At 36.7% G+C, this 13,523-nt stretch overlaps 1 protein-coding gene across 10 annotated transcripts in view; it reads left to right on the forward strand.

Annotated features, from left to right (window-relative positions):
- The window catches only part of CHD9 (chromodomain helicase DNA binding protein 9), a 100,650-nt gene that overhangs the window by 36,529 nt on the left and 50,598 nt on the right, over nucleotides 1-13,523 (forward strand). For 8 of the 10 annotated variants that reach the window (XM_076349298.1, XM_076349294.1, XM_076349300.1 and 5 more), the window contains one exon: nucleotides 7,103-7,440. In XM_076349298.1, the coding sequence (XP_076205413.1) occupies nucleotides 7,103-7,440 (338 nt within the window). Of the gene's footprint in view, nucleotides 1-5,698; nucleotides 5,905-6,015; nucleotides 6,266-7,102; nucleotides 7,441-13,523 lie in introns of those variants that run through there. The other 2 variants (XM_076349301.1, XM_076349302.1) reach the window with 2 other exon arrangements.

Raw genomic sequence — 13,523 nt, forward strand, 5'->3', positions numbered from 1 at the left:
TACATGATGGGCACAGAACACCAAGCCACTGAAAACTGACACGCATCCAATGCTGTAGCTTGGCAGAGCAAGCAGGATGAAGCTCTCAATTTCTTTAATTTCCTGGCAATTTAATATGCTCCATTACATGGTACCTCCTTTAAGAATTACAATGAAAGTTGCACACAGTTTTTATACCACTACTAAATATTCAGAAAAACAATCTAACTATATTTGGCACTGAGCCCCAAAAAACTGTCTTCAAACAAAATTTTCCAAATGGAAGCTTGTGTGTTGTAGACTCATTCTCTAATATCTGATGTTGCCTTTGCAGCATGCCCAGGTTAGCAGCATCTGGTTACATTGGACAGTGGCTTGATTTTCTCCCAATGAATGATACGGTAAATCAGAGGCTTGCTGGTTAAGAAGCTGCTACTAATCACAACTATGGTATCTTAGCTATAGAAGTGGTGAAACATGATTAGTGATATGTATTACTGGATTCTGTAGCATTTAGATGAGAAACAACACCCTATGTAGAGATTTTGTGACATGCAAAGCAGGTGCTTGTTTCATCTTAGAAACATGACTAGTTTAAGGTTGCTGACCTTTACAGTAATGTTTTCATTTCCACATAAATGTAAAATTTGGTCATAAGCTTGGTGTTAAATGCCTTGTGAGGTACAAATCACAGTAACCAAATTTACATTCTGAAGTGACTATTATACAGATAAAAACTGTTGCCTGCCACGTTGCTGTAGTTGTTAGCCATTCATTTATCAACGTTACAGATAACAAATATGGAAGATGGAAAAGGTAGCCAGTTCCCCCCCCCCCCCCCGTATCTTTTTCCCTTTTTTTAATCTATCTGTAACACGTCTATTTTAATTTAGGTTAGGCTTCACATATGTATGTCTTGAGATTTTGTATCCCTTAAACACTGAGACATTCATGAGCAATGATAGTAAGCAAGAAATAGAAGGAAGAGTATTATCAGCATATTGAAAGAACCACAATTTGGAATGCTTCATTGGCTCTCTTAGTTCCATATATGCACCAAAGAGAATGGAAAAAATGATAGAACCCCATGGATTTTCATTTGCCAGTGCTCTTGGTTTTGTTGAGCAATCCCAGCAGATGGTGTGGGGCAACTGTTGAACAAGAAAATAAAAAGCAATTCAGAAGGAACTCTGAAGGGAGGAAAAAAAAAAAAAGGCACTTTTCTGGAGAAAAGAAACCCTGTTGCATGTTTAGGTGATGTTCCCATCAGTTGTGCAGAAGTAGCTTGATTAACCATGGAAAACTTATTTCAGTATATCATCTAAAGAAAACCGCTTCTTTTGCTGGGATTGCCATTCAGCAAAGGAGGCTCCTTTCTGCATGCATGTGGGGTGACACACATTCTTATTGTAAGGAATCTTCTACAGATTGACTCTGTCAAGGGTGTGAGCTCATTTTTTTTTTTTTTTTAATAGATACACATTTTGATTATAAAACCGCCAGTAAAAAATCACTGAAAGAGTTACTTATGCAGACTATTCTAGAGGAAAAAAGTTCAGAGTACTAGAATGGAATTCAGAAGTCACTGAGTTGAGTTCATGCATTTTTTCAGTTGCATTCCTAAACACCGTTTTATAATTCAAATGATAAATGGATATTCCCTTAAGATTTTTCACTGTAGCAGCTTAAAAGCAACTGCAGTTTTCAAATTTTGATGTGATTATAATGTGAAAAAATGAGAAGCTAATTTGGACAAAAACCCCAAGCTATTGATTATCATTAGTTATGCGATTCACTTATTTGTATTACAGTTGTGATATTGATACTATTTTGGTGACTTGACATGCACAAAGGGATTCCTTGTTTAGTAATAAACATGGACAAAGATGTGGTAATGCATGAAGATCGGGTTTCCAGGTGGCTAATTTTAGCTGCTTTCAGTGCAGTTGATGTCAAGGTCATCTTGATTTTCCTAAGGACCTGGTAGACTAGCAAGAACTTGTTATGCTCTTGAGGCATACGGTACTTCGTATGTGCATCTTCCTGCAGATGTGTACTACTACCAGTGGAAGTAAAAGAATCATTCAAGGCATTGCAAATGTAAACCTTAGCTTTCTATTGTTAGACTAGTTAGGGTTGTAATTTAGTTCTTAGTGGCAGCTAGTGTTTGGTGAGTAGATCCACAAGTGAAAATCATTATTAAAAAGAAGTGCTTTATATAATTAAATCAGGAATGTGTGACTCGTTAAAATTCCAGGGAAAGGGATTACCAGTCCTTAGAGTATATCAACTCGAGAGATACTTAGTCTTAAAGATTCTGTGCACACGCAAAATTGAAAGTGATATTCCTCTACCGTGAATGGCCATACCTACTGTAAGAAAGGTGTTCTTACAGTAGAAGCAATGTTTTACTTATGGAACAGGTAAGGCAGGATTTGGGAGGGTTTTCTAGGAGATACAAGTTTTTTCTATGCTAAACTTACTTTCTTCTTGAGGCTTCCTTTGTAGTGATATGCAGAGGATGTGAAGAAACTATCAGTTGTTGTGGAGCAAATTAAAATGGGTTTAGGCCTTCAAGGGGAAAAAACCCAATGTCTGTAAGTGTTGAGGACAGTGATTTGTCCATGCTGTGGGAAGTACTGTTATGCCAGTGAAGGTCTTCAAATGCATGTCCTACGCAACTCACAACAGAATGTTGGAGAAATGCCTTTCAGAGTACTGCTAGCTATTGGGAAGACTGCTGTCATGATTCGGTCTCTCGATGTTGTCTGGTAACTTGATTGCTTTTACATTAGTTTAATTAGAATATCATTCAGACGTGTGTAGTGTACCTTCTACTCCTGGAAGACAGCATGTCAAGTTCTTTTGAATACTGCTGAAGAGAGATGCTCCCCTGGCTGCTGTGAATCAGGGCATATGTGGGGAAGTCTACAGCTGTTGTTCTTACCTGTTCCACCCTTAGTATTTTTTTGGTCTAGCTCTTCCATGTGAAGGGCAGTATGGCCTATACCTATACCTGCTGCTGTTAATGGCCCTTGCAGGCAGCAGCAGTAGCATGGAATTGACATGATTCCTGCCAATTTTCCTGCTGCCCACAGGATTGCGGGGAGCAGCGGGGAACTGACAGGAGGCTTGTTCATTGCACTCTGCTGCTGCTTGGCAAAGCTATTAGCAGCAGCAGATACCCTGGAGCTCTCGCTGTGCAGACTCAAGACAACATTGCATTGGTTTACATTCAGTTATATTTGGATGATTATCTTTGCAACCATGAAAAGTAAAAACATTTTTCCAAATAAAATCTTTGGTTTTTAAATATGTGGCTGTCTCAGGGTCTTCCTTTCCACCTTCCATACGTTTGTCAGTTAAGAACTTCTTTCTTAATGCTGATAGATGGAATAGGTTTGTAAGCCGTTGGCAGAAGGATATGCTCCTTTAGGATGTTTGATCTGTGTCCCCTCTCAGTAACGGGGAGGGGTATTTTTGGCTTGGCAAAATGCTTTGTCCTTTTTGTTGTAGATGCTATGTAGCTTTTGAAATTGTTTTCAGTGTGTGTGATGATTTATAACTGTTTAACTATTTATAGCCACACGTTTTTTGGAAGCATGAAATGATTATCAGAATAAAAGACCTCTGCTGAATTAGATGATCCTTGTTGCTTTAGTTGCTAAGTACACGCAGATACTGTCCTCTGTAGTGCAAGCATGTTTCTGGTTCATCTAATCTCAAAACACTTGTGTTGCTTTCCAGTTTTGGTTTTTGTGACAATGGTGACTTCCTTGATGAAGGTTTCATTACAGCTTTATTTAGCTTAGAATGGCTGGCTGCTGGTGCCTTCCTGCATCTTCATGAATGTCATTTCCATATGGTTAGAAATGTCATAGCAAGATTAAAAAAATACATTCTCGGTTTTCTAACAGATAGCTTACTGCTTGTGCAGTGCAGGAGACGTAAACAGAAGCAGTACTGTAGAGCAAGAAGCAGAGGGGTCAGCCTGAGGAATTAAAACATACAGTAGCCTCGTCCAGCATATTCACAATTCTGCAGTAAGAAAGTAGTAAAAGTTGTTGAGGAAAAACTTGGGAAGCAGCTTGGAGCTCTGAGGAAATGTAGCGTAAGAAACTTTGTTTTAAAAGTAATACAATATCTAGGACGATTATTGAAAAGAATAATGAAAAAGCCACCATTTCTATATTGCCCACTTAATTATTAGGCATTTTTTGTTTGTTTCTGGCCCAGGAATGTTCAAGAACGTACCAATTTCTTTTAAAAAATCCTCTAACCATACTGGCTTTAGTAGCATTTGGTTTAGAGCTGAAATTATACCAAGAGTACATTAGCAATATTTTTTGTTTAGCTGATCTCAAAATGCAAAATAGTACATTATTTAGCATTATTACTAAGTTATGAAATAATAACCCTAAAAGATAAATCACTGCAATTTGTTATATATACTGTAACTATAACGTAGAAGCATCTTGGCTAGAGTTCTCAAAAGTAAAATTAAAATTTAATAATTGTCCTTGTGATTAAGCTGCATGTTTACAGAAATATCTTTGAATTTAAGTGGTATTGTTAAGAAAAGAATCCATTTAATGTGTTGGTACCACTAGTATTTTCGATGGACAATGAACTTAATTTTGAAATGCATCTTAAATAGAAGTGAAATTCTGATTAAGCATAAGGCCTAATCTTAACAATTTCAAAATCCTTGCAGTATTCTAAATTTTCTATGGAAAACCACATATGTATCACAAAGTAAAAGTGTAAATATATATTAAGCAAAACAGAAATAAAATCCTGATCTTTCTTCATTCTTCTTTAATGGGCTTCTGAGGAACTGCTAGGATGGAGCTATGCTGTCAAAAGCTTCTTGTTTTTTTAATAACCTTTCAAAAAACCTGATCATATCTTCTTTTTGGTTTTATTTGCTATGTTGACAATACGTATTGAAAAACTTGTCTGATCTTTTAAAATAGCACTTTAAAACAACCTTGGAATGAAGAGGAGTTTACCATGTTGCCGTGTCCCATGTAATTGAGGAGATTTTCACACCACAAAGCGACCCGTAGGTCTGGGCAGGGAGCGGAGGGATGAAATCAAGTTAAGGAGTTCTCCCGTTTTCTATAGGAAGCAGGGAAGTCTGTAAGCAAATGCTTCTACAGTCACTGTTGCTAGCTTATAGTAATGAATTCAATGAAAAAAAAAAAAGTTAAAGTATATTGGAGAGCAAAATATGTTTGAGGCCACAGACTCAGATTTTAGTCTCTGTCCCCCCGTGCCGTCCCCCGGCCCCATTGTGATGAGAGAACTGGAACTGCAGAGTTGCCATGAGCTGAAGTCTAAGGCAGAAAAACGCTTAGTTCCCACGATTTTCCATCCAAGTGAAGAAACATGGGCGGCAGTACTGCAGGAGGTGGAGAAGCAAGAGTTAATGCCCGTACCACAAGTAGGGAAGAGCAGTCCGTTGGGGGTTAAACTGCAGAGTCTAATGGAATAATAACGGGTAGCACCATCTGCTGGCCTACTTCCGCAGAAGGAGTCAGTATTTTTAACGACATCTCTAATATTCATGCTGATGCATTTTGATGCTTTGTGCATTCATTTCTTTCTGTGCTTTGTTGGAATCTGGCTATCTGCTTACAGCTGTTGTTGAAACCCCGCTCTGGAGGGGAGGCGGGCAGCCCTTGCCATACCTGAGCTGGAGGATCAGCGGATGTGTACTTGCCAAGGGAGGAATATGTTGATAAATCACAATGTGTGTTTGTGGAGGGTTGTGCATATCTTGGCTGCAGCTCGCTAAATAGGCCATTTAGCAATCTTCTTTCAATGCTTTTCTCTTGAGCACTGCCTGGGGTGCTGAAAAAGCAGAGGGCAAGCCTTTGTCTGACGCCAAAAATGTCTTCAGTGAAGAGGCCAAGAGGAAGGGTAAGTGAAAGCCTGAATGAGTGGGAGGAGGAGGGGTTCTTTGGGCTAAAAGGCTAATGGGATTGAATAACCTTCCTTATTACTGGCTGCTGCTGCGGGAGCCGTGCTGCATCGCCATCTTGAGCTTGTTGCTGTTTTCTCGAGTCTTGGTTATTTGTTGTAGCCTGTAGGCCTTAAGGTGGCATTTTAGAGAGTGATCCTGAACCCTGCCTCCTTCCCGGTGCTGCAGCGCAGCTGTTAAGGCTTTGATGAGGCACGTATAGAAAATGTATCCAGTGAAGTGCACTGGATTTGGCCAGAAAATGTGTTTGGAAATTCCTGGTGGCTTTTCTTCATGCTGTAGGCAGAGGCGCATTTACGGGTGAGAACGTAACATAACTGTTATCTGCTGGGGTTTTTGTCTGTTTGAATAGGAAATTCTTTCCATTCCTCAAAGGGGAAGGGGGGAGGGGAGGAAAGCAAAAACATGTCTTCTAGTCTGTTTGAGAGGCTGATAATCTGAATATTGCATTCTTAGCGTAAACAATTCTGTGTCTATAAAATGCTGATTAAAAACCTGAAAATATAAACAAGTTACATTTTCTAACTAAGGCACTGGCCTTTTGTTGATCTAAATAAAAGTAGTACTGCTTTCTGATCTTTTTATGAATATAGAGCTGTGTAATTCGAGTTTTGGTTTTGTCTTTTGTCTGTTTTTTAATCTTGATTTTGTTTGAGCATCTGTTCTGTTTAGCACTGAGTTAGTCTTGTAGATCTTTCGTCTGCTTTAAGGTATCTGTGGTCCTGGTATCTTACCAAAGGCGAAATACTGATGCTGTTACCTTCGGGAGTTCTTTGCTTTTTCAGATTTTATGAGAAGAACATTTATTGGAGATGTTGGAGGTGTGTGTCAAATGTATGGGAATGCTTGCAAGGTTAAGGACTGGTGTCTCTAACTACAGAGGTGGAAATAAGGCTGAGAGAATTTTAGATATTTTTTTACCGATTTTCACCCACAATTGATGTAGTTATTCTGAAACCCACGCCATTCTGTGGTATAAACAGAATTCCTCCTTTTTTGTGTCTGCATGAGTCCCTGCCAGTTTAATTTTTTTTAAATGCATATCCAGATCAAAAACATTTGCACTTTTTCTCTCAGGAAATGGTTATATTCTTAAAATAAAGTGATTTTATTTACTTTTTTTGTCTCGTGCTACAGCCTCCTTCCTCCAAGAAGACTGATGGTTCAGGATCATATACTAAGTTGCAGAATACCCAGGTGAGGGCAATGTCTGAAAAGAAGCAGAAGAAAAAAGCAGACTCGGAAAGTAAACAAGAGAAGGCAAATCGCATAATATCTGAAGCGATTGCAAAAGCAAAAGAGAGAGGAGAGAGAAACATTCCACGAGTAATGAGTCCTGAAAACTTCCCCAGTGTTTCAGCTGAAGGAAAAGAGGAAAAGAAGGGTAGAAAAGTTAAATCCAAACCAAAGGACAAGGAGAGCAAAAAACCGAAAACTGGTTCCTCATCCAAAATTAAAGAGAAAACAAAAATTGGGTAAGTAGATTAAAATGTCTTCTTACTTCTCTTCAGACAGTAAATCCTTGATTAAAATGAAAACTGCTTGCTGATAATAAAATGTTCTCCTCCGCTGCCTACACAAAATTCTTCCTGATGAAGTCCATGTGTGGACTCTCTCATTCAGGAACAAGAATGCTCTCTTTTCTCTTTAGATAAAAATCATTGTAGGACTGTCCTTTTGAAAGGAATTATTTTAAATTCATATCCTAAACTATTCTATACTTACTTTGAAGCACAGACAAGACCAAAGTATTTTCCATCTAGTGTGGTAATCAGTTCCGACTCCAAATTAAGTTTTATCTGGTATTAAAATGCTGTCTTTATCAATTTTGGCATGTATCTTCAATACAGTTTGCGTGATAAACTGCATAGGAAGAAACTGGAAGCTTAATGAACTTGTTAGTAAGTGAATATTCTTGTAGATACTACATGTATCAGAAGTAAAGTACATATCGGAAAATTTGTATTCTAAGCACTTTGTAGTCTTCAGTCATATCAATTTAATCTGCCCTCTTAAAAATTTTGCAGACTCAGGTGGGTCAAGCTGGGTGGATACCTTGGGGTAAGGAGCTTTCAAAAGACATTACATGAATGCTCCAAGGGATTCAGTAGGCGGCACGTCTTCTGACTCTAGAGCTAAACTAGTTCTCCTGTATACTTTTAAAGGAAACTGTAATTTCCAATGTTAAGTATGTCAGTCAGGACTTGAAATGGAAATCTTAGCTACAGTCTGATTTTTTTTTTTTTTTTTCAATCCATGCTCTTTTTGCGGTAACAGAAATATTAACTGGCATATCTCTCCAAATTTAAATGTCTCATATACATATGTATATTCTCATGTATATGGAGCAGAAATGAATGTTCTTTTAATCAGCCCATTTCTCTGCATTTTCTTTTTTTTTTTTTCCTAGAGATCAGTGCTTTTCTTATATGTTTGAAGTAAACAACTTCCTTGAGATGTTATCCTATAGTATAAAGGTTACTGCTCTAAGCTCAACTTGATTCTTAACCTGAACTTTCATGGTCTGTCTTTCTTTCTCTTCTGGTTATGGGTTGGCATATGAATGCTGCTCATGATACTCCTTTGCGCACTGTATAGTGCTTCCTTTTCTTTCTCCATCTTGTTTAAAGTGGGATTTGGATGTGTAGTTCCAAAGCTGATTTCACTTTCATGTTTCTGAGTTTACTTTTGTTCTAACAGACATTTTGTGTGTCTGTCTAATCAGAGAACTTATACAGTGTTATCTAGCTAGTGTCAGTTTCCTGAAGCTTTATGTGAATTGACCTTAGTGTGCTTTTTATTCATTCTTTCAGATAATTAGTAAAACCTGCCAAAATATCATCCTTATGATATACTAGATAGTTCCCATATTTTTACTGTTTTAAATCAGAAAAGTGAAATAAACTGTTACATCTGCATTCAGTTTTCTGTCTTCATGAAAAGCTTAGCTGGGCACATCAGTTAGGATCAGTTTTCAAGATTTCATGAGGCAGCATTAATTGAGAAATAGCTGTTTCTCAAACTATGTTTTTAACCATGACATTTGTGCTTGATCCAAAGTACAGTGAAGCTAGTAGAGAGACTCCCATTTAATTAAGTATGGCCAACTTTTCATAATTTTGCATTCAGCTGTGAAGGTTTGCCTCCCCGTTATTTACCACTCTAATCAACTAATGCCCCAGTAGCACTCTAACTTAATCATGCTGCCAGGTATTGCTTTAACTACGTGGGACACGTACCTAAAGATTTAGCAGTCAGATCCTGTTAAAGAGCGGTGAAGAGAGTCTTCTAGAGCCACATACTACAGATTTTACAGAATTTCTATGTATTTTGATGGAGAGCAGTGAATCAAATGCTTTGAGGCATCCACATACTTCCACTTTTGTATCCAGACAGCTTCATGTGTTATGTTGTGTTAGCACTATTTTGTATTATTTATATAAATACATAAAATGTGAACTGTTTAGCAAAGAATATACTACAGTGGTTTTGAAGAGCAGTAATTGCAAGAAGGCCTTTTTTTAAAAGTACAATCTCACCAGACTGTTCTCTATGCAAATGTAACGATTGGTCTTATATAATAAGAATATTTACTATAGAATGGCTATACTTGTGCTTTCAAAGGTGGTTAAAAGAATTGTGTGATTAATAAGATTTGTTTTACTTAGAGAAGAACAAAATTAAATCCAATAACTAATAAGGGGTTTAGAAGGCTAAACAACTCTTCTAAAGGTTTCTTCCTATCTTACATTCTTAGAAAAGTATTTCTTAACGAATCTAAGCACATCCTGGAAATTATTGTTATGTCAAAATAGGATCGGGGTTTTAAATGTGTGTGTTGCTACACTGGTTTTCTCATTTATCTTAAAATAAAATAAACTCTGACTGAATCTTGGAAGAAAATTGTACCATGTTAAAATAATACCTTCAGAAGACAAGTGCTTTATTGGGCTAGAAGGGAAAGAGAGGACCTCAATTCTATGAAAACTTTTGGTTTTCTCTTGGAAATAAGGATTTTTGAGTTCTGTTTAAAATTAAAAGAAAAATTACTATTTTTTCTTTTTTTACTCAATGAGGAGAAAAACTATTAAAAAAAAAAAAAGCAAAGTTGTATATATGACATTGCTATTTAAGCAGGAAAGAAAACCTGAAGACAGTAAAAAGTCCCCTCATGATTAAAAAGATGAATAAACAATTTCCAACTGTTAAACTGTTATCAACTGTAGTTCTTCTACAAGCAACAAAATCACGAGTGAAACCTTACAACCAATAAAGGTCTACAGTAAAAAGAATAAGCTAAGTATACGTCTTTTAACAGTAGTGGAGAATTTGTTTGAATGCATCTGGCCTTCCTTTTTAGAAGGAGTTCCACTACGATACGTCCATCCCAGGTGAATATCTTTCTTTTCATTCAGTGTTTTCTATAGCAAACATATTTAACTTGCAGTAACTGTTCAATATGCTGATTCAGTTTGGATTCTGAGAGCCAGACTGGTGCGGGAGGTGGTGTGGAGTTATGTGTGTTTGAGAAGATCAGACCTGTGTTTCAGGTGACTCCTGTTTGATTTGCAGGCTAGTATTAGAGCTGAAAGAGCAGAAACTACTAACAAATACATTGTTTCAGGGTTTTTTGAGAAGTGTTTGGAGAATTGTTTTAATGTGATCTTTCACATCTCTGCTAGCATCAAACATAGCCTATCCAATATGAGCACAACTGTACCTTCTCTAGTCCAGCACTCAAACACCAAACTCTTATTTAGATTGTGATCATAGACTTTGCTGGGATCTTACAAGGGTCCTGTCTGTGTAGCGTATCCTGTGTAGCATGTCCTGTATTGCTCTTGAGGAGGATTTGCAGAGGTACGCAGTTGTCCAGCTGTGAAAATGAGATACTCTGCCTCGCTGATCTGGCAGAGCTGGAACACTAGTTGCTGAACAGACCTTGTGTCCTGGTAGCCATGTGTGTTTAAAAAAAAAAAAAAGTGTGCTTTTGAATGTAATACGATACGGCTTTTACTGAAATTGTGTAGCCCTCATCTAGGATCAAGATAAGTTTTAACTACTGTGTCTCAGTTTAGGGAATTTAGGGGACAGGATGATTTTTAAACAGTCTTTTTTTTTTCCCCTTGCTAATTAAACATAATTGGTATGTCTTTGGGGCTTCATGTTAACTTACATTTTCCTTAGTGAGTCCTATGAGATCTACATGTACAGAAGAAATTTATAGCACGATTCTTTTCAATTTATCATTACTAGTTATAAATTACTAGCAGTTACTTTCTAGGCAGGCTGTAGTTTCTTTCTAAAGGTGAGGATTAAGGTTTTTAATCCTCTGACCTGTTGAAGTCATAGAAATAATGCCTGTTAATTTCAGTCAAATGGTTTAGAACTGGATTCAGTAATTAGTAAAGTTTCTGTGCCATAAGCATTGGTGAAGATAAATGACTAAATTCTTTTGTTACCAAGAGCATTGTAGGTGTATGACAGAAATAATTAGAAGTAGAAGAATGCATGTGTAATGTATTTAGTGTTACCAAATTAAGTAACCAGTTTGCTTTTTGTGTTGATTACTGATAAAGTTAATTCTTTAAAATTAACTTACTTTACAATTTTTTTGAGGACTGCAGAACCATTTTTCATATGCTGGCTATTTACCAAGGTGCGTTGCTGCTTAGGAATCTATTTAAAACCTTAATATTTTTGCATAGAATTTATTTCCATTTATAAGCTTTTTTCCTAACTGATTATAATTCCAGTTCTTCCATTTAAGGTGATGCATATTTAAACTAAAAAGTCTACTTCTTACCACTTGATATGAAGGATAGAAGAATTATGAATTTGTGAACATTCTGTTGTTCAAAAAAGTAGATTGGCATTTAGGTTTTATAGCTCTCAATGTATTCCCACCTACTCAAACATAAAATTAAATATCAAGGCCCTGATGAAAAGCAGCAGCTCCGCATTGGTGATGTAAAGGGCAATATCAGTAGACTACATTTAGGAAATTTTTTTTATCACTGCAAAGTTCAAATAAATAAATAAATCCCCCAAATCCTAAGAATTTGATTTATAGAAGTTCGATTCGGGGTGGTAGTCCTTAAGTTCAAAACTGTTTCCTGTTATCAGAAATGGCTGTATTGTTTCATGTGCTAAAAAAACAATGGTGGATTTTTTTTTTCTATTAATCCTTAAATTACATAGTAATGAATTCAGCAAGTCCTATGTGATTCTGTTCACTACTCAAATGAGTAAATGTCCTTGTTGCCTTGAAGTAGGTTGCACATGTACTGTCAAGACAGAGCATTTTTAGGACCCAAGACCCTGACAGAAAATCTTTATATGGTTGCTTGTTGATATGATACTGTTAAGATGGTTTGAAACCTTTGTAAACTCAATTAGCAACAGGAGACATGGGGAGAGGGGTGGAAAGGAAGTGATTCACCTGTTACGCTGAGCCTGTATCATTTAAGTTTAAATGCATAGAACTTGAAGTGAATTTCCTAGAAGGCAGACATTGTGAGTTGTCTTTTGGGTTTCATGTAAGTAAGGCAAATGTTGGCTAATAGATCTATGCTCAAAGGGAAGAGATCTCAATGAATCTTTTTGTTCTGTTAGACCTGTTAATCATAAACAACTTCTGTCATGATTAGAAATGGCACACAAATTCCAAATTTGACCATCCTTCTGGGATGTCTTTGCATGCATTGAGCTGTGACTCCTTGGTGAAGTTTGCTCTGCTCCCAGATTCCAGTTTTGATGCATAAGTTGGGTCTAAGTGATATAATCTTAGGTTTCTACTGAAAAATATATGAATGCAAAATAGTTTGGTCTTGTCGAATAACTAACTAAACACTTGCTTGTTCTCTTGCATTATTATTCCAATGTTGTATGAGCTTGAAATGGCTGTTGGCTCCAATAAGACTATAGGAGTGTTTTAAAAATCTGTGCACAATCCAAAAGTTATTAATATGAAACATAACTGGAGAAGGAGGCAGTGGCTAATATTAGTGTGTTAGTATTATTCATTAAACATATACTAAAAGCATAAGAGCAACTGTTTTTATACCACCAATTTAGCTCTCATTCCAAGAGGATATGCTACCTTGTCAAGGAAATACCTGCTTTGTATTTTGCTAATAGGTAAGATTTTTAGCTAAGTTTTTAGTGATAAATAAATACTAATACTGTTGATAACACAGGAGTTTTATTGCTAGTAATATAACAAAGTGTTTTGACTACGAATTAAAACATTTGGGAGGTGGCTTTGGACACTAATAATTAGTTACTTGGTGTTTTCCTGTTTTGGGAGAATTGAAGTAAAATGATGTATTAAAGGCATGCATTGAAGGCCAGCAATACTTACTAGTTTTTACATGCCTAATACATATTTGCTGTTTTTCTTTTCTTTCTTCTTTAATACTTCCTCGTGTTCACTATTTGGAAGGCTTTGAAAACTTTATAATTTTAAAGCTGTTCAAAGTGCTGACAACTCTTCCGTCACGTTCTCTGCTATCAAACAGAAAGGGAATGGAGCAGATTCTTACTGGTTCTTACTTTA

Source organism: Aptenodytes patagonicus, chromosome 11, assembly GCF_965638725.1.
Source record: "Aptenodytes patagonicus chromosome 11, bAptPat1.pri.cur, whole genome shotgun sequence".
Taxonomy (NCBI): Eukaryota; Metazoa; Chordata; class Aves; order Sphenisciformes; family Spheniscidae; genus Aptenodytes; species Aptenodytes patagonicus.